The 20,076-nt window shown below is 43.5% G+C and overlaps 1 protein-coding gene across 1 annotated transcript in view; it reads right to left on the minus strand.

The window, feature by feature from the left end:
* Positions 1-1,264: 1,264 nt before the first annotated feature.
* LOC138354707 (dipeptidase 1-like) overlaps positions 1,265-20,076 on the minus strand; it is a 184,276-nt gene continuing 165,464 nt past the window's right edge. The window contains exons 7-8 of the mRNA XM_069309129.1: positions 2,501-2,741; positions 1,265-1,359 (exon numbers count right to left, since the gene is read on the minus strand). Of these exons, the coding sequence (XP_069165230.1) occupies positions 1,265-1,359; positions 2,501-2,741 (336 nt within the window). The remainder of the gene's footprint in view (positions 1,360-2,500; positions 2,742-20,076) is intronic.

The following is a 20,076-nucleotide window of genomic DNA, read 5'->3' on the forward strand; positions in this document are numbered from 1 at the left end:
GACGGGCGTTCCTTCCGGTTATCTGGGGATGTTAGGTCCATGATCGTTTTCGGACCGTAGCAGTCATCCACAAATGTGGCCGTTTTCTGCGTGCCGTTCGAGTTTCCAGAAGACCTGTTGCAGCAATACTTCATCCGGTTTTGGCATGTGTTGCACAACTGAATGAACGTCATCCCCTCTGGCATGATGCTGAGTGTCCTGAATGGGACCTGGACTTTAACCATGCGCCTTAAGACTCCAATCCTGCCTCTGAAATGCTCACAGGATTTTAGGTAGAATCTTCTATGCTGGCCAGCCCTGTATGCGTTGCCGGTGCAGTTTGTCAAGGCATCTGGCTGCGGGTTAGCATGCCGGCAATGAGGGCCACGAGAAACTCTTCTGGGAGGAGGACTTCCCCCAGCCAGGAGGTCCCGGAGGTTTCTGCGTGTGCTGCCATGGATGGTGTGCCTGCGCTTTCGGATGATGTTGGGTGTGTGTTGGATGCTGGGCCAGTGTCTACTGCCCTGCTGGTTGACGGTGGGGGTATCAAGGAGGTGGTGAGTCTGGTCCCTCTCCTGCCTCTTCTTTTGGCTGCTGTGCCTGTGGTCCCAGAGACTGTGTCTTCTATGGCGGATGGTGCTGGTAGCATGCCTGGTACTAGGGGGATGTGTGAGGTGCTTGTCCTTGTGGAGGTTCACACGGTGCAGCATGTGGTGGTGTGTGGTCGAATGCCTTCGGTGGTCGAAGCGGCTGCAGTGTTCCGTGATCGTGTGGTGCGTGCTTCGCTAGGATGTACTTGTCGGGTGTACTTCCGTACTTCCGTGAGAACTTCCGATGACTTGCGTCTGGTTCCGAAGCGTTTGAAGCGGGCTCTCGGTGGTGTAGTCTGGGTGAACGTGGGAGACTACGAGGTTTTGTCTTCTGCGAGGATGGTGCTGGTGTGCCTACTAGTGATAAGGCTGTCGTGGTGGAGAGTGCCCCTGGTGCAGAAGGAAACGATGGTGTGGAGGCCTCCATCCCTGCTCCTGTGCTCCCCACTGCGCCCATGTGTCCCCATTCCCTGGCATGGGGGATTGTTGCCCCTGCTGTGAGTGATGGTGCGAGCCATGATTTAGTTCTCGTGTTGGAAAAGAATGCCGTCCGGGCGGACTTCGTGCGTCTGAACTCTGGGCCAGGGGTCCCCGTCCAGCCGACGCCTGTGGTGGAGGGACAGTGCGGGCTGTTTTGGAATTTCTGCATCTTCCCCCCCCCCCCCCCCCCACCTGTCGCACGAGTACGTACATCCCTACTGCAGCAGATTGGGCTGTGTAGAATGAGTATTGTGAGAAGTATCCTCAGCATTTGTGGCCGGATCAATAGGGGTTTTCTTGGGCTTGTGCCCTGTGTTTTGATGATTATTTTTATTTGCTGTGTGATTATATTTTGTTGTGGCGCTCCAATGACCTTTCTTTTATGCTGCTATTTATTTGATTTGTTTATACCAAATAAAAAAAATGTGTGCGAGAGAGATAGTAGGCTTTGCGTTCCTCTCACATAGTGAGAGGAACGCAAAGCCTACTATCACAGAGTGAGAGGAACGCAAAGCCTACTATCACATAGTGAGAGGAACGCAAAGCCTACTATCACAGAGTGAGAGGTATCGCAAAGCCTACTATCACAAAGCCTACTGACAGAGTGAGAGGAACACTGATTGGTGTGTATGAGACACTGGGATGTGTGTGTGAGGAAAATTACTGCTGTGTATGAGAGAAACTCTATCTTGAATATGTTAGAGAGTCACTGGCTGGTGTGTATGATACACTGAACGGTGTTTGTGAGAGAGATACTGACTGGTGTTTGTGTTTAAGAAAGAGATTTGTGTACGTGAGAGAGACATTGATTGTGGTGATGGAGAGAAACATTAACTGTGTAAGTGTGAGAGGAATTTTGTTTATGTTAGAGATTCTGGCAGGTGTGTGACAGAGACACTGGTGTGTGTTGAAGGAATTTAGTAGTGTACGTAAGAGTCACTGACTCAAGTGTGTGTGTGAAGGATACGGACTGATGTGTTGCTTGTGGCAACCCTCCCAAATGCACCTATTTGTGTGTGTGTGGGTTGAGCTTCGGCGCTTTGGTCCCGCCTCTTAACTGTCAATCAACCGGGGTACAGATTCCTGAGCCTATTGAACTCTATCATATCTACGTTTGAAACTGTGTATGAAGTCAGCCTCCACCACATCACTTCTTATTCATTCCATTTGTTAACTACTCAGACACTACAAAAATGATTCCTAATGTCCCTGTTGCTTGTTAGGGTACTCAGTTTCCACTTTTGTCCCCATGTGCGTGTCCCCTCTTTGTTAAATAAATTGTTTTTATCTAACCTGTCAATTCCTCTGAGAATGTAATATGTTGTGATCATGTCTTCCCTAACTCTTCTGTTTACCAGCGACATGTGGTTTAGTTCCCGTTGTCTTTCCTTGTAGTTCATACCTCTCAGTTCAGGTACCTCCTGTTTCTACACCTATCTTCATTACCTTACAGTTGTTCGAGTTAAAATCTAACAACCATTTGTTGGACCATTCCTTTAGTGTGTCCAAGTCATCTTGATGCCTCATGCCATCCTCCTCTTTCTTAATCCTTCTCCTAATTTTGGAATAGCCAGCAAACATTGAGAGGAATAAGTCTATACAATCTCGAAGATCATTTACGTATATCAGAAACAGGATAAGTCTGAGTATGAAACAGAGTTTCAGAGTCTTCACTTGAATCCCCACGATCCTCTGGATTAAGGTTTATATTTGTTAAGAGTTACCACAACACTTAGAGACAATCAGAGACAATCTGTGTGTCCCTAATGTTTGGAAATGTGCACTAACAATTATCTGCTACTTCTCATTAATCCTTTTGTGACCCCTTCCGCACCTCCCACCCGTATAAACACAAACCACAATTTACCAACGTCACCCAAGATGGTGACATCTGTTTAAGAGAGAGTTAGTGTCAGCAGGAAGTGATATACTAATATTTTCTGATTTCATCAGGAAACAAACATTGGTAAATTTCTAAAAACAACCCCCACAGACACACAATGAGGCAAAACCCTCTTGCAAGCTGCAGTTCTCGGACCCGCCTCTTTTAGACATTTTTAAACTTTTCAGCTATTGTTGTTGCCTTTATTCACTTTCCATACACTACCTAAAGTCTAGTTTTCCCCCTAGTCTAAACAAACTTAACCTAGACTAGACTAACCTAACCATACCTAACCTATCCAAACTTAACCATACCTAACCTAACCTAAGCTTAGGGGCCATATCACCCGAAATCCGATGAAAAATGGAATATTTACGAAAAATTACGAAAAATACTACAACGTTCTGGCAACACTGTGGTCCAAACCGTTTAATGATATCTTGAAAAATAACGTAATTAGAGTCAAATTTCCCGCTGCAACTTTCGTGAATCTGGTCCTCGCGCCGTGAGTACGCCGCGGGGTATTGTATCTTACGTTGTAGATGTCTTATTTTTCGTAATAGCGTTGAAAATAACATGTTATGCATAAAATGAATATAAACTAAACATATGGCAACACAACATATGGTCTGACACGAGGGTGGTGCAGTCAGTGACTGCGTGTCTCTCATGGAGAGAGGATGTATGCTGACGCGCTCACACAATATCTCTCAGAACATGCTATTTTTGCTATTTTTAGCTATTTGTACTGCAATATGACTTACCAAACGAACAAGAGAGAAGCATTGACATCTAGATGCATGCGAGCTCTCCATACGAGCTGGCCGCAATGCGTAAATCACCAGTCACGAGTGACAGCAGGTCGAGAAACTTTGAGAGCGCGCTACGCAACTCCAACTTTTACAACTAGATAAAATTTCACAGCCTTTATTTATTATTCTATTTACATGAAACTTGCACATTATATGTAGAGTTTACGCCTCTATAAACGCATGTCATTATTCTTATCTACGTAGATTTATTGATTTTATAAATAATGATGCACCTCATTTTGTTGCATACGTTTTTGGGAAACTTTTATAAAATCTGTATTATTGCACTAAATACATCTGGGATAATAATGTGACATGCAAATCTTTATTATATAGTAAGGTCATAGCTGAGTGTCGTATAAATGATTTTGGTTCACAATTGTGGGCTGTGAAATTTTTTGAACATGGTTGAAAAATTCGTCTTTTTTTTTGTTTTTTTTTGTTTTTTTCTCCGTCTCTATTTAGGCTGAGATGCTGAAACTTGGCCTAGGTGCAGCACCTTTCACATGTATCAGGATAATAAATTATGAATACCCTACAACAATTTTTTAAATCCGGGTGATATGGCCCCTTATGCAAACTCAAGCTAGTCACATCTACTCCAAAGGGACTTTAATAGGAACCTTTTGCACATACAGACAGGAACCTATTAAACAGCCCAAAACACCGAAACCTTCTGTTAATTATATAAACATCTCACTGAACAGCTTTAATTATTAGTCTGTAACTAATTATTAATCTATGGAACTAATTATTAATCTATGGAACTAATTATTAATCTATGGAACTAATTATTAATCTATGGAACTAATTATTAATTTATGGAACTAATTATTAGCCTGATATGTAACCAAAATGTACATACAAGGTGGCCCATTTAATATATTATTTGTGACGGGAAGGCTGCGAGTACCAGCCTTTTTGAGAAATCAAAATTTTATGTGGCGACGGGGAAGAGCCTAGTGATAATTCCCAAGATGGGGGGCTCCCGAGGCTGCTGCTGGAGGACGTGCTTGGGGCCTAGAGACGAAGGTGCCTAGAGTTGAAGACGCCGAGACCAGGATGAGAAGAGGGAAAGCGATTGGTTGTAGTTGCTTCATGTAACAGACCATCAGGTAACCCAAGGTGACGTCATCAGTGAGAGCTAGCTTTGTAACTTCTCATTGGGTCAGAAGGTAACATTGTACATCGAAATTTGGTGGAGAGCGGAGACACAGTCTCTACTCAGATATTTTAATAGAAATCGTCGATCTGTGAGGGTGGCTGAGACTTAGTGGAGTTCCATGGACCTTGTACCATCACAAGTTTTTTAAAACCTTATGCGGTGGGACTTGGAAAACTTTCACCGGTTTTTAAGGAACTTAATATCAATTTGGTGTTCACTAATAGTACGATCAAACCCAGTTTAATAAAAAAAATCCCCTGGTACAGCAGGTTGTGTGTATTCAATTCCCCTGCAATGATAGTGATTCTATGGTCCTTGGACGAACATGAAACTCCTTACATTTGCGGTTGTCCCAATATGTTTGTAGTATTAGACAACCCGTTCTCGCAAATTTAATAAGTCAATATTGACTTATTAAATATGTGCATAGGTGACATACTTAACATAATAGTTTCCCTTGAAAAGCTTCATAGAAAACACCGACCTTACCTAACCTACTTAGTATGTTAAAATAAGCATCTTATAGCTTCGTAATTACAATTGTTACTTAACCTATTATAGGTATAGGTTAGGTAATAATTGTAATTACGAAACAATAAGATGCTTATCTTAACATACTAAGTAGGTTAGGTAAGGTCGGTGTTTTCTATGAAGCTTTTCAAGGGAAACTATTATGTTAAGTATATCACCTATGCACATATTTAATAAGTCAATATTGACTTATTAAATTTGCGAGAACGGGTTGTATTAGAAATGCCCGAACGTCCAATACTTTGTATCTACACACAAGTTTGTGTGATCACACAATTAAGTGGGATGGAGCGAACAGCATTACCAATAGCAGTGGTTTCGTGGAACGGATTTTGATTGAGTCTGCCCTAATCAGTGCCCAAATCTTATCAATGTTAGTACTGGTATGTACAAACTTGACCCATTTTTAAGTTACAATATTGCACAACAGCTTAGAAAAAACTATGATAGGGAGGGTTATAATGTCTCATTACAATATTATATTCGTTTATTGTGTGTGTTCAGTGAGGCTTTTTCTTTAATCTTTCATACTTATTCTCTGACCGCTTACACCTTTTGACTATTCTAAGCTAATCTATAACTGTTTCTGGATAATTCTTTCCCTGGGGATGAGTGATCAGGTTCTAGTTGTTGGCCTGTACACTCTCCCTTTGTTTATCTTAGTCAGTTTGGTGTTGACAACGGCTGTGATCGGCCGAAACGTCCATCTTCCTTTCCCATTTCTTTGTGGATTTTCCGCATATTATATTATATTATATTATATATATATATATATATATATATATATATATATATATATATATATATATATATATATATATATATATATATATATATATGCCTATACTTGCATAAACCACAAGTGAAGATAAACAATCTTTGGACAACACCCACCAGTGGGACTCGAACCCAGAAAGCACAACTACCTTCCAGTAGCTGGCATAACTAGTATGCTTTAACCCACTACGCCATCAGACCTTACAAAAGAAGTAGATAGTTCGAGATATATATCTCAAACATCTCTACCTCCCGAAGGCACCAGATGAGTGAGGGGTCAGTCTGCATTTTTCGTCAAGCCACTGTCAATGTGAGAGAACTCGTGTCCAGCTTATAAGCCTATACTTGCATAAACCACAAGTGAAGATAAACAATCTTTGGACAACACCCACCAGTGGGACTCGAACCCAGAAAGCACAACTACCTTCCAGTAGCTGGCATAACTAGTATGCTTTAACCCACTACGCCATCAGACCTTACAAAAGAAGTAGATAGTTCGAGATATATATCTCAAACATCTCTACCTCCCGAAGGCACCAGATGAGTGAGGGGTCAGTCTGCATGCTGGACACGAGTTCTCTCACATTGACAGTGGCTTGACGAAAAATGCAGACTGACCCCTCACTCATCTGGTGCCTTCGGGAGGTAGAGATGTTTGAGATATATATCTCGAACTATCTACTTCTTTTGTAAGGTCTGATGGCGTAGTGGGTTAAAGCATACTAGTTATGCCAGCTACTGGAAGGTAGTTGTGCTTTCTGGGTTCGAGTCCCACTGGTGGGTGTTGTCCAAAGATTGTTTATCTTCACTTGTGGTTTATGCAAGTATAGGCTTATAAGCTGGACACGAGTTCTCTCACATTGACAGTGGCTTGACGAAAAATGCAGACTGACCCCTCACTCATCTGGTGCCTTCGGGAGGTAGAGATGTTTGAGATATATATCTCGAACTATCTACTTCTTTTGTAAGGTCTGATGGCGTAGTGGGTTAAAGCATACTAGTTATGCCAGCTACTGGAAGGTAGTTGTGCTTTCTGGGTTCGAGTCCCACTGGTGGGTGTTGTCCAAAGATTGTTTATCTTCACTTGTGGTTTATGCAAGTATAGGCTTATAAGCTGGACACGAGTTCTCTCACATTGACAGTGGCTTGACGAAAAATGCAGACTGACCCCTCACTCATCTGGTGCCTTCGGGAGGTAGAGATGTTTGAGATATATATCTCGAACTATCTACTTCTTTTGTAAGGTCTGATGGCGTAGTGGGTTAAAGCATACTAGTTATGCCAGCTACTGGAAGGTAGTTGTGCTTTCTGGGTTCGAGTCCAACTGGTGGGTGTTGTCCAAAGATTGTTTATCTTCACTTGTGGTTTATGCAAGTATAGGCTTATAAGCTGGACACGAGTTCTCTCACATTGACAGTGGCTTGACGAAAAATGCAGACTGACCCCTCACTCATCTGGTGCCTTCGGGAGGTAGAGATGTTTGAGATATATATCTCGAACTATCTACTTCTTTTGTAAGGTCTGATGGCGTAGTGGGTTAAAGCATACTAGTTATGCCAGCTACTGGAAGGTAGTTGTGCTTTCTGGGTTCGAGTCCCACTGGTGGGTGTTGTCCAAAGATTGTTTATCTTCACTTGTGGTTTATGCAAGTATAGGCTTATAAGCTGGACACGAGTTCTCTCACATTGACAGTGGCTTGACGAAAAATGCAGACTGACCCCTCACTCATCTGGTGCCTTCGGGAGGTAGAGATGTTTGAGATATATATCTCGAACTATCTACTTCTTTTGTAAGGTCTGATGGCGTAGTGGGTTAAAGCATACTAGTTATGCCAGCTACTGGAAGGTAGTTGTGCTTTCTGGGTTCGAGTCCCACTGGTGGGTGTTGTCCAAAGATTGTTTATCTTCACTTGTGGTTTATGCAAGTATAGGCTTATAAGCTGGACACGAGTTCTCTCACATTGACAGTGGCTTGACGAAAAATGCAGACTGACCCCTCACTCATCTGGTGCCTTCGGGAGGTAGAGATGTTTGAGATATATATCTCGAACTATCTACTTCTTTTGTAAGGTCTGATGGCGTAGTGGGTTAAAGCATACTAGTTATGCCAGCTACTGGAAGGTAGTTGTGCTTTCTGGGTTCGAGTCCCACTGGTGGGTGTTGTCCAAAGATTGTTTATCTTCACTTGTGGTTTATGCAAGTATAGGCTTATAAGCTGGACACGAGTTCTCTCACATTGAAAGTGGCTTGACGAAAAATGCAGACTGACCCCTCACTCATCTGGTGCCTTCGGGAGGTAGAGATGTTTGAGATATATATCTCGAACTATCTACTTCTTTTGTAAGGTCTGATGGCGTAGTGGGTTAAAGCATACTAGTTATGCCAGCTACTGGAAGGTAGTTGTGCTTTCTGGGTTCGAGTCCCACTGGTGGGTGTTGTCCAAAGATTGTTTATCTTCACTTGTGGTTTATGCAAGTATAGGCTTATAAGCTGGACACGAGTTCTCTCACATTGACAGTGGCTTGACGAAAAATGCAGACTGACCCCTCACTCATCTGGTGCCTTCGGGAGGTAGAGATGTTTGAGATATATATCTCGAACTATCTACTTCTTTTGTAAGGTCTGATGGCGTAGTGGGTTAAAGCATACTAGTTATGCCAGCTACTGGAAGGTAGTTGTGCTTTCTGGGTTCGAGTCCCACTGGTGGGTGTTGTCCAAAGATTGTTTATCTTCACTTGTGGTTTATGCAAGTATAGGCTTATAAGCTGGACACGAGTTCTCTCACATTGACAGTGGCTTGACGAAAAATGCAGACTGACCCCTCACTCATCTGGTGCCTTCGGGAGGTAGAGATGTTTGAGATATATATCTCGAACTATCTACTTCTTTTGTAAGGTCTGATGGCGTAGTGGGTTAAAGCATACTAGTTATGCCAGCTACTGGAAGGTAGTTGTGCTTTCTGGGTTCGAGTCCCACTGGTGGGTGTTGTCCAAAGATTGTTTATCTTCACTTGTGGTTTATGCAAGTATAGGCTTATAAGCTGGACACGAGTTCTCTCACATTGACAGTGGCTTGACGAAAAATGCAGACTGACCCCTCACTCATCTGGTGCCTTCGGGAGGTAGAGATGTTTGAGATATATATCTCGAACTATCTACTTCTTTTGTAAGGTCTGATGGCGTAGTGGGTTAAAGCATACTAGTTATGCCAGCTACTGGAAGGTAGTTGTGCTTTCTGGGTTCGAGTCCCACTGGTGGGTGTTGTCCAAAGATTGTTTATCTTCACTTGTGGTTTATGCAAGTATAGGCTTATAAGCTGGACACGAGTTCTCTCACATTGACAGTGGCTTGACGAAAAATGCAGACTGACCAATCACTCATCTGGTGCCTTCGGGAGGTAGAGATGTTTGAGATATATATCTCGAACTATCTACTTCTTTTGTAAGGTCTGATGGCGTAGTGGGTTAAAGCATACTAGTTATGCCAGCTACTGGAAGGTAGTTGTGCTTTCTGGGTTCGAGTCCCACTGGTGGGTGTTGTCCAAAGATTGTTTATCTTCACTTGTGGTTTATGCAAGTATAGGCTTATAAGCTGGACACGAGTTCTCTCACATTGACAGTGGCTTGACGAAAAATGCAGACTGACCCCTCACTCATCTGGTGCCTTCGGGAGGTAGAGATGTTTGAGATATATATCTCGAACTATCTACTTCTTTTGTAAGGTCTGATGGCGTAGTGGGTTAAAGCATACTAGTTATGCCAGCTACTGGAAGGTAGTTGTGCTTTCTGGGTTCGAGTCCCACTGGTGGGTGTTGTCCAAAGATTGTTTATCTTCACTTGTGGTTTATGCAAGTATAGGCTTATAAGCTGGACACGAGTTCTCTCACATTGACAGTGGCTTGACGAAAAATGCAGACTGACCCCTCACTCATCTGGTGCCTTCGGGAGGTAGAGATGTTTGAGATATATATCTCGAACTATCTACTTCTTTTGTAAGGTCTGATGGCGTAGTGGGTTAAAGCATACTAGTTATGCCAGCTACTGGAAGGTAGTTGTGCTTTCTGGGTTCGAGTCCCACTGGTGGGTGTTGTCCAAAGATTGTTTATCTTCACTTGTGGTTTATGCAAGTATAGGCTTATAAGCTGGACACGAGTTCTCTCACATTGACAGTGGCTTGACGAAAAATGCAGACTGACCCCTCACTCATCTGGTGCCTTCGGGAGGTAGAGATGTTTGAGATATATATCTCGAACTATCTACTTCTTTTGTAAGGTCTGATGGCGTAGTGGGTTAAAGCATACTAGTTATGCCAGCTACTGGAAGGTAGTTGTGCTTTCTGGGTTCGAGTCCCACTGGTGGCTGTTGTCCAAAGATTGTTTATCTTCACTTGTGGTTTATGCAAGTATAGGCTTATAAGCTGGACACGAGTTCTCTCACATTGACAGTGGCTTGACGAAAAATGCAGACTGACCCCTCACTCATCTGGTGCCTTCGGGAGGTAGAGATGTTTGAGATATATATCTCGAACTATCTACTTCTTTTGTAAGGTCTGATGGCGTAGTGGGTTAAAGCATACTAGTTATGCCAGCTACTGGAAGGTAGTTGTGCTTTCTGGGTTCGAGTCCCACTGGTGGGTGTTGTCCAAAGATTGTTTATCTTCACTTGTGGTTTATGCAAGTATAGGCTTATAAGCTGGACACGAGTTCTCTCACATTGACAGTGGCTTGACGAAAAATGCAGACTGACCCCTCACTCATCTGGTGCCTTCGGGAGGTAGAGATGTTTGAGATATATATCTCGAACTATCTACTTCTTTTGTAAGGTCTGATGGCGTAGTGGGTTAAAGCATACTAGTTATGCCAGCTACTGGAAGGTAGTTGTGCTTTCTGGGTTCGAGTCCCACTGGTGGGTGTTGTCCAAAGATTGTTTATCTTCACTTGTGGTTTATGCAAGTATAGGCTTATAAGCTGGACACGAGTTCTCTCACATTGACAGTGGCTTGACGAAAAATGCAGACTGACCCCTCACTCATCTGGTGCCTTCGGGAGGTAGAGATGTTTGAGATATATATCTCGAACTATCTACTTCTTTTGTAAGGTCTGATGGCGTAGTGGGTTAAAGCTTAAAGCATACTAGTTATGCCAGCTACTGGAAGGTAGTTGTGCTTTCTGGGTTCGAGTCCCACTGGTGGGTGTTGTCCAAAGATTGTTTATCTTCACTTGTGGTTTATGCAAGTATAGGCTTATAAGCTGGACACGAGTTCTCTCACATTGACAGTGGCTTGACGAAAAATGCAGACTGACCCCTCACTCATCTGGTGCCTTCGGGAGGTAGAGATGTTTGAGATATATATCTCGAACTATCTACTTCTTTTGTAAGGTCTGATGGCGTAGTGGGTTAAAGCATACTAGTTATGCCAGCTACTGGAAGGTAGTTGTGCTTTCTGGGTTCGAGTCCCACTGGTGGGTGTTGTCCAAAGATTGTTTATCTTCACTTGTGGTTTATGCAAGTATAGGCTTATAAGCTGGACACGAGTTCTCTCACATTGACAGTGGCTTGACGAAAAATGCAGACTGACCCCTCACTCATCTGGTGCCTTCGGGAGGTAGAGATGTTTGAGATATATATCTCGAACTATCTACTTCTTTTGTAAGGTCTGATGGCGTAGTGGGTTAAAGCATACTAGTTATGCCAGCTACTGGAAGGTAGTTGTGCTTTCTGGGTTCGAGTCCCACTGGTGGGTGTTGTCCAAAGATTGTTTATCTTCACTTGTGGTTTATGCAAGTATAGGCTTATAAGCTGGACACGAGTTCTCTCACATTGACAGTGGCTTGACGAAAAATGCAGACTGACCCCTCACTCATCTGGTGCCTTCGGGAGGTAGAGATGTTTGAGATATATATCTCGAACTATCTACTTCTTTTGTAAGGTCTGATGGCGTAGTGGGTTAAAGCATACTAGTTATGCCAGCTACTGGAAGGTAGTTGTGCTTTCTGGGTTCGAGTCCCACTGGTGGGTGTTGTCCAAAGATTGTTTATCTTCACTTGTGGTTTATGCAAGTATAGGCTTATAAGCTGGACACGAGTTCTCTCACATTGACAGTGGCTTGACGAAAAATGCAGACTGACCCCTCACTCATCTGGTGCCTTCGGGAGGTAGAGATGTTTGAGATATATATCTCGAACTATCTACTTCTTTTGTAAGGTCTGATGGCGTAGTGGGTTAAAGCATACTAGTTATGCCAGCTACTGGAAGGTAGTTGTGCTTTCTGGGTTCGAGTCCCACTGGTGGGTGTTGTCCAAAGATTGTTTATCTTCACTTGTGGTTTATGCAAGTATAGGCTTATAAGCTGGACACGAGTTCTCTCACATTGACAGTGGCTTGACGAAAAATGCAGACTGACCCCTCACTCATCTGGTGCCTTCGGGAGGTAGAGATGTTTGAGATATATATCTCGAACTATCTACTTCTTTTGTAAGGTCTGATGGCGTAGTGGGTTAAAGCATACTAGTTATGCCAGCTACTGGAAGGTAGTTGTGCTTTCTGGGTTCGAGTCCCACTGGTGGGTGTTGTCCAAAGATTGTTTATCTTCACTTGTGGTTTATGCAAGTATAGGCTTATAAGCTGGACACGAGTTCTCTCACATTGACAGTGGCTTGACGAAAAATGCAGACTGACCCCTCACTCATCTGGTGCCTTCGGGAGGTAGAGATGTTTGAGATATATATCTCGAACTATCTACTTCTTTTGTAAGGTCTGATGGCGTAGTGGGTTAAAGCATACTAGTTATGCCAGCTACTGGAAGGAAGTTGTGCTTTCTGGGTTCGAGTCCCACTGGTGGGTGTTGTCCAAAGATTGTTTATCTTCACTTGTGGTTGATGCAAGTATAGGCTTATAAGCTGGACACGAGTTCTCTCACATTGACAGTGGCTTGACGAAAAATGCAGACTGACCCCTCACTCATCTGGTGCCTTCGGGAGGTAGAGATGTTTGAGATATATATCTCGAACTATCTACTTCTTTTGTAAGGTCTGATGGCGTAGTGGGTTAAAGCATACTAGTTATGCCAGCTACTGGAAGGTAGTTGTGCTTTCTGGGTTCGAGTCCCACTGGTGGGTGTTGTCCAAAGATTGTTTATCTTCACTTGTGGTTTATGCAAGTATAGGCTTATAAGCTGGACACGAGTTCTCTCACATTGACAGTGGCTTGACGAAAAATGCAGACTGACCCCTCACTCATCTGGTGCCTTCGGGAGGTAGAGATGTTTGAGATATATATCTCGAACTATCTACTTCTTTTGTAAGGTCTGATGGCGTAGTGGGTTAAAGCATACTAGTTATGCCAGCTACTGGAAGGTAGTTGTGCTTTCTGGGTTCGAGTCCCACTGGTGGGTGTTGTCCAAAGATTGTTTATCTTCACTTGTGGTTTATGCAAGTATAGGCTTATAAGCTGGACACGAGTTCTCTCACATTGACAGTGGCTTGACGAAAAATGCAGACTGACCCCTCACTCATCTGGTGCCTTCGGGAGGTAGAGATGTTTGAGATATATATCTCGAACTATCTACTTCTTTTGTAAGGTCTGATGGCGTAGTGGGTTAAAGCATACTAGTTATGCCAGCTACTGGAAGGTAGTTGTGCTTTCTGGGTTCGAGTCCCACTGGTGGGTGTTGTCCAAAGATTGTTTATCTTCACTTGTGGTTTATGCAAGTATAGGCTTATAAGCTGGACACGAGTTCTCTCACATTGACAGTGGCTTGACGAAAAATGCAGACTGACCCCTCACTCATCTGGTGCCTTCGGGAGGTAGAGATGTTTGAGATATATATCTCGAACTATCTACTTCTTTTGTAAGGTCTGATGGCGTAGTGGGTTAAAGCATACTAGTTATGCCAGCTACTGGAAGGTAGTTGTGCTTTCTGGGTTCGAGTCCCACTGGTGGGTGTTGTCCAAAGATTGTTTATCTTCACTTGTGGTTTATGCAAGTATAGGCTTATAAGCTGGACACGAGTTCTCTCACATTGACAGTGGCTTGACGAAAAATGCAGACTGACCCCTCACTCATCTGGTGCCTTCGGGAGGTAGAGATGTTTGAGATATATATCTCGAACTATCTACTTCTTTTGTAAGGTCTGATGGCGTAGTGGGTTAAAGCATACTAGTTATGCCAGCTACTGGAAGGTAGTTGTGCTTTCTGGGTTCGAGTCCCACTGGTGGGTGTTGTCCAAAGATTGTTTATCTTCACTTGTGGTTTATGCAAGTATAGGCTTATAAGCTGGACACGAGTTCTCTCACATTGACAGTGGCTTGACGAAAAATGCAGACTGACCCCTCACTCATCTGGTGCCTTCGGGAGGTAGAGATGTTTGAGATATATATCTCGAACTATCTACTTCTTTTGTAAGGTCTGATGGCGTAGTGGGTTAAAGCATACTAGTTATGCCAGCTACTGGAAGGTAGTTGTGCTTTCTGGGTTCGAGTCCCACTGGTGGGTGTTGTCCAAAGATTGTTTATCTTCACTTGTGGTTTATGCAAGTATAGGCTTATAAGCTGGACACGAGTTCTCTCACATTGACAGTGGCTTGACGAAAAATGCAGACTGACCCCTCACTCATCTGGTGCCTTCGGGAGGTAGAGATGTTTGAGATATATATCTCGAACTATCTACTTCTTTTGTAAGGTCTGATGGCGTAGTGGGTTAAAGCATACTAGTTATGCCAGCTACTGGAAGGTAGTTGTGCTTTCTGGGTTCGAGTCCCACTGGTGGGTGTTGTCCAAAGATTGTTTATCTTCACTTGTGGTTTATGCAAGTATAGGCTTATAAGCTGGACACGAGTTCTCTCACATTGACAGTGGCTTGACGAAAAATGCAGACTGACCCCTCACTCATCTGGTGCCTTCGGGAGGTAGAGATGTTTGAGATATATATCTCGAACTATCTACTTCTTTTGTAAGGTCTGATGGCGTAGTGGGTTAAAGCATACTAGTTATGCCAGCTACTGGAAGGTAGTTGTGCTTTCTGGGTTCGAGTCCCACTGGTGGGTGTTGTCCAAAGATTGTTTATCTTCACTTGTGGTTTATGCAAGTATAGGCTTATAAGCTGGACACGAGTTCTCTCACATTGACAGTGGCTTGACGAAAAATGCAGACTGACCCCTCACTCATCTGGTGCCTTCGGGAGGTAGAGATGTTTGAGATATATATCTCGAACTATCTACTTCTTTTGTAAGGTCTGATGGCGTAGTGGGTTAAAGCATACTAGTTATGCCAGCTACTGGAAGGTAGTTGTGCTTTCTGGGTTCGAGTCCCACTGGTGGGTGTTGTCCAAAGATTGTTTATCTTCACTTGTGGTTTATGCAAGTATAGGCTTATAAGCTGGACACGAGTTCTCTCACATTGACAGTGGCTTGACGAAAAATGCAGACTGACCCCTCACTCATCTGGTGCCTTCGGGAGGTAGAGATGTTTGAGATATATATCTCGAACTATCTACTTCTTTTGTAAGGTCTGATGGCGTAGTGGGTTAAAGCATACTAGTTATGCCAGCTACTGGAAGGTAGTTGTGCTTTCTGGGTTCGAGTCCCACTGGTGGGTGTTGTCCAAAGATTGTTTATCTTCACTTGTGGTTTATGCAAGTATAGGCTTATAAGCTGGACACGAGTTCTCTCACATTGACAGTGGCTTGACGAAAAATGCAGACTGACCCCTCACTCATCTGGTGCCTTCGGGAGGTAGAGATGTTTGAGATATATATCTCGAACTATCTACTTCTTTTGTAAGGTCTGATGGCGTAGTGGGTTAAAGCATACTAGTTATGCCAGCTACTGGAAGGTAGTTGTGCTTTCTGGGTTCGAGTCCCACTGGTGGGTGTTGTCCAAAGATTGTTTATCTTCACTTGTGGTTTATGCAAGTATAGGCTTATAAGCTGGACACGAGTTCTCTCACATTGACAGTGGCTTGACGAAAAATGCAGACTGACCCCTCACTCATCTGGTGCCTTCGGGAGGTAGAGATGTTTGAGATATATATCTCGAACTATCTACTTCTTTTGTAAGGTCTGATGGCGTAGTGGGTTAAAGCATACTAGTTATGCCAGCTACTGGAAGGTAGTTGTGCTTTCTGGGTTCGAGTCCCACTGGTGGGTGTTGTCCAAAGATTGTTTATCTTCACTTGTGGTTTATGCAAGTATAGGCTTATAAGCTGGACACGAGTTCTCTCACATTGACAGTGGCTTGACGAAAAATGCAGACTGACCCCTCACTCATCTGGTGCCTTCGGGAGGTAGAGATGTTTGAGATATATATCTCGAACTATCTACTTCTTTTGTAAGGTCTGATGGCGTAGTGGGTTAAAGCATACTAGTTATGCCAGCTACTGGAAGGTAGTTGTGCTTTCTGGGTTCGAGTCCCACTGGTGGGTGTTGTCCAAAGATTGTTTATCTTCACTTGTGGTTTATGCAAGTATAGGCTTATAAGCTGGACACGAGTTCTCTCACATTGACAGTGGCTTGACGAAAAATGCAGACTGACCCCTCACTCATCTGGTGCCTTCGGGAGGTAGAGATGTTTGAGATATATATCTCGAACTATCTACTTCTTTTGTAAGGTCTGATGGCGTAGTGGGTTAAAGCTTAAAGCATACTAGTTATGCCAGCTACTGGAAGGTAGTTGTGCTTTCTGGGTTCGAGTCCCACTGGTGGGTGTTGTCCAAAGATTGTTTATCTTCACTTGTGGTTTATGCAAGTATAGGCTTATAAGCTGGACACGAGTTCTCTCACATTGACAGTGGCTTGACGAAAAATGCAGACTGACCCCTCACTCATCTGGTGCCTTCGGGAGGTAGAGATGTTTGAGATATATATCTCGAACTATCTACTTCTTTTGTAAGGTCTGATGGCATAGTGGGTTAAAGCATACTAGTTATGCCAGCTACTGGAAGGTAGTTGTGCTTTCTGGGTTCGAGTCCCACTGGTGGGTGTTGTCCAAAGATTGTTTATCTTCACTTGTGGTTTATGCAAGTATAGGCTTATAAGCTGGACACGAGTTCTCTCACATTGACAGTGGCTTGACGAAAAATGCAGACTGACCCCTCACTCATCTGGTGCCTTCGGGAGGTAGAGATGTTTGAGATATATATCTCGAACTATCTACTTCTTTTGTAAGGTCTGATGGCGTAGTGGGTTAAAGCATACTAGTTATGCCAGCTACTGGAAGGTAGTTGTGCTTTCTGGGTTCGAGTCCCACTGGTGGGTGTTGTCCAAAGATTGTTTATCTTCACTTGTGGTTTATGCAAGTATAGGCTTATAAGCTGGACACGAGTTCTCTCACATTGACAGTGGCTTGACGAAAAATGCAGACTGACCCCTCACTCATCTGGTGCCTTCGGGAGGTAGAGATGTTTGAGATATATATCTCGAACTATCTACTTCTTTTGTAAGGTCTGATGGCGTAGTGGGTTAAAGCATACTAGTTATGCCAGCTACTGGAAGGTAGTTGTGCTTTCTGGGTTCGAGTCCCACTGGTGGGTGTTGTCCAAAGATTGTTTATCTTCACTTGTGGTTTATGCAAGTATAGGCTTATAAGCTGGACACGAGTTCTCTCACATTGACAGTGGCTTGACGAAAAATGCAGACTGACCCCTCACTCATCTGGTGCCTTCGGGAGGTAGAGATGTTTGAGATATATATCTCGAACTATCTACTTCTTTTGTAAGGTCTGATGGCGTAGTGGGTTAAAGCATACTAGTTATGCCAGCTACTGGAAGGTAGTTGTGCTTTCTGGGTTCGAGTCCCACTGGTGGGTGATGTCCAAAGATTGTTTATCTTCACTTGTGGTTTATGCAAGTATAGGCTTATAAGCTGGACACGAGTTCTCTCACATTGACAGTGGCTTGACGAAAAATGCAGACTGACCCCTCACTCATCTGGTGCCTTCGGGAGGTAGAGATGTTTGAGATATATATCTCGAACTATCTACTTCTTTTGTAAGGTCTGATGGCGTAGTGGGTTAAAGCATACTAGTTATGCCAGCTACTGGAAGGTAGTTGTGCTTTCTGGGTTCGAGTCCCACTGGTGGGTGTTGTCCAAAGATTGTTTATCTTCACTTGTGGTTTATGCAAGTATAGGCTTATAAGCTGGACACGAGTTCTCTCACATTGACAGTGGCTTGACGAAAAATGCAGACTGACCCCTCACTCATCTGGTGCCTTTGGGAGGTAGAGATGTTTGAGATATATATCTCGAACTATCTACTTCTTTTGTAAGGTCTGATGGCGTAGTGGGTTAAAGCATACTAGTTATGCCAGCTACTGGAAGGTAGTTGTGCTTTCTGGGTTCGAGTCCCACTGGTGGGTGTTGTCCAAAGATTGTTTATCTTCACTTGTGGTTTATGCAAGTATAGGCTTATAAGCTGGACACGAGTTCTCTCACATTGACAGTGGCTTGACGAAAAATGCAGACTGACCCCTCACTCATCTGGTGCCTTTGGGAGGTAGAGATGTTTGAGATATATATCTCGAACTATCTACTTCTTTTGTAAGGTCTGATGGCGTAGTGGGTTAAAGCATACTAGTTATGCCAGCTACTGGAAGGTAGTTGTGCTTTCTGGGTTCGAGTCCCACTGGTGGGTGTTGTCCAAAGATTGTTTATCTTCACTTGTGGTTTATGCAAGTATAGGCTTATAAGCTGGACACGAGTTCTCTCACATTGACAGTGGCTTGACGAAAAATGCAGACTGACCCCTCACTCATCTGGTGCCTTCGGGAGGTAGAGATGTTTGAGATATATATCTCGAACTATCTACTTCTTTTGTAAGGTCTGATGGCGTAGTGGGTTAAAGCTTAAAGCATACTAGTTATGCCAGCTACTGGAAGGTAGTTGTGCTTTCTGGGTTCGAGTCCCACTGGTGGGTGTTGTCCAAAGATTGTTTATCTTCACTTGTGGTTTATGCAAGTATAGGCTTATAAGCTGGACACGAGTTCTCTCACATTGACAGTGGCTTGACGAAAAATGCAGACTGACCCCTCACTCATCTGGTGCCTTCGGGAGGTAGAGATGTTTGAGATATATATCTCGAACTATCTACTTCTTTTGTAAGGTCTGATGGCATAGTGGGTTAAAGCATACTAGTTATGCCAGCTACTGGAAGGTAGTTGTGCTTTCTGGGTTCGAGTCCCACTGGTGGGTGTTGTCCAAAGATTGTTTATCTTCACTTGTGGTTTATGCAAGTATAGGCTTATAAGCTGGACACGAGTTCTCTCACATTGACAGTGGCTTGACGAAAAATGCAGACTGACCCCTCACTCATCTGGTGCCTTCGGGAGGTAGAGATGTTTGAGATATATATCTCGAACTATCTACTTCTTTTGTAAGGTCTGATGGCGTAGTGGGTTAAAGCATACTAGTTATGCCAGCTACTGGAAGGTAGTTGTGCTTTCTGGGTTCGAGTCCCACTGGTGGGTGTTGTCCAAAGATTGTTTATCTTCACTTGTGGTTTATGCAAGTATAGGCTTATAAGCTGGACACGAGTTCTCTCACATTGACAGTGGCTTGACGAAAAATGCAGACTGACCCCTCACTCATCTGGTGCCTTCGGGAGGTAGAGATGTTTGAGATATATATCTCGAACTATCTACTTCTTTTGTAAGGTCTGATGGCGTAGTGGGTTAAAGCATACTAGTTATGCCAGCTACTGGAAGGTAGTTGTGCTTTCTGGGTTCGAGTCCCACTGGTGGGTGTTGTCCAAAGATTGTTTATCTTCACTTGTGGTTTATGCAAGTATAGGCTTATAAGCTGGACACGAGTTCTCTCACATTGACAGTGGCTTGACGAAAAATGCAGACTGACCCCTCACTCATCTGGTGCCTT

This window comes from Procambarus clarkii, chromosome 6, assembly GCF_040958095.1.
Source record: "Procambarus clarkii isolate CNS0578487 chromosome 6, FALCON_Pclarkii_2.0, whole genome shotgun sequence".
Taxonomy (NCBI): domain Eukaryota; kingdom Metazoa; phylum Arthropoda; class Malacostraca; order Decapoda; family Cambaridae; genus Procambarus; species Procambarus clarkii.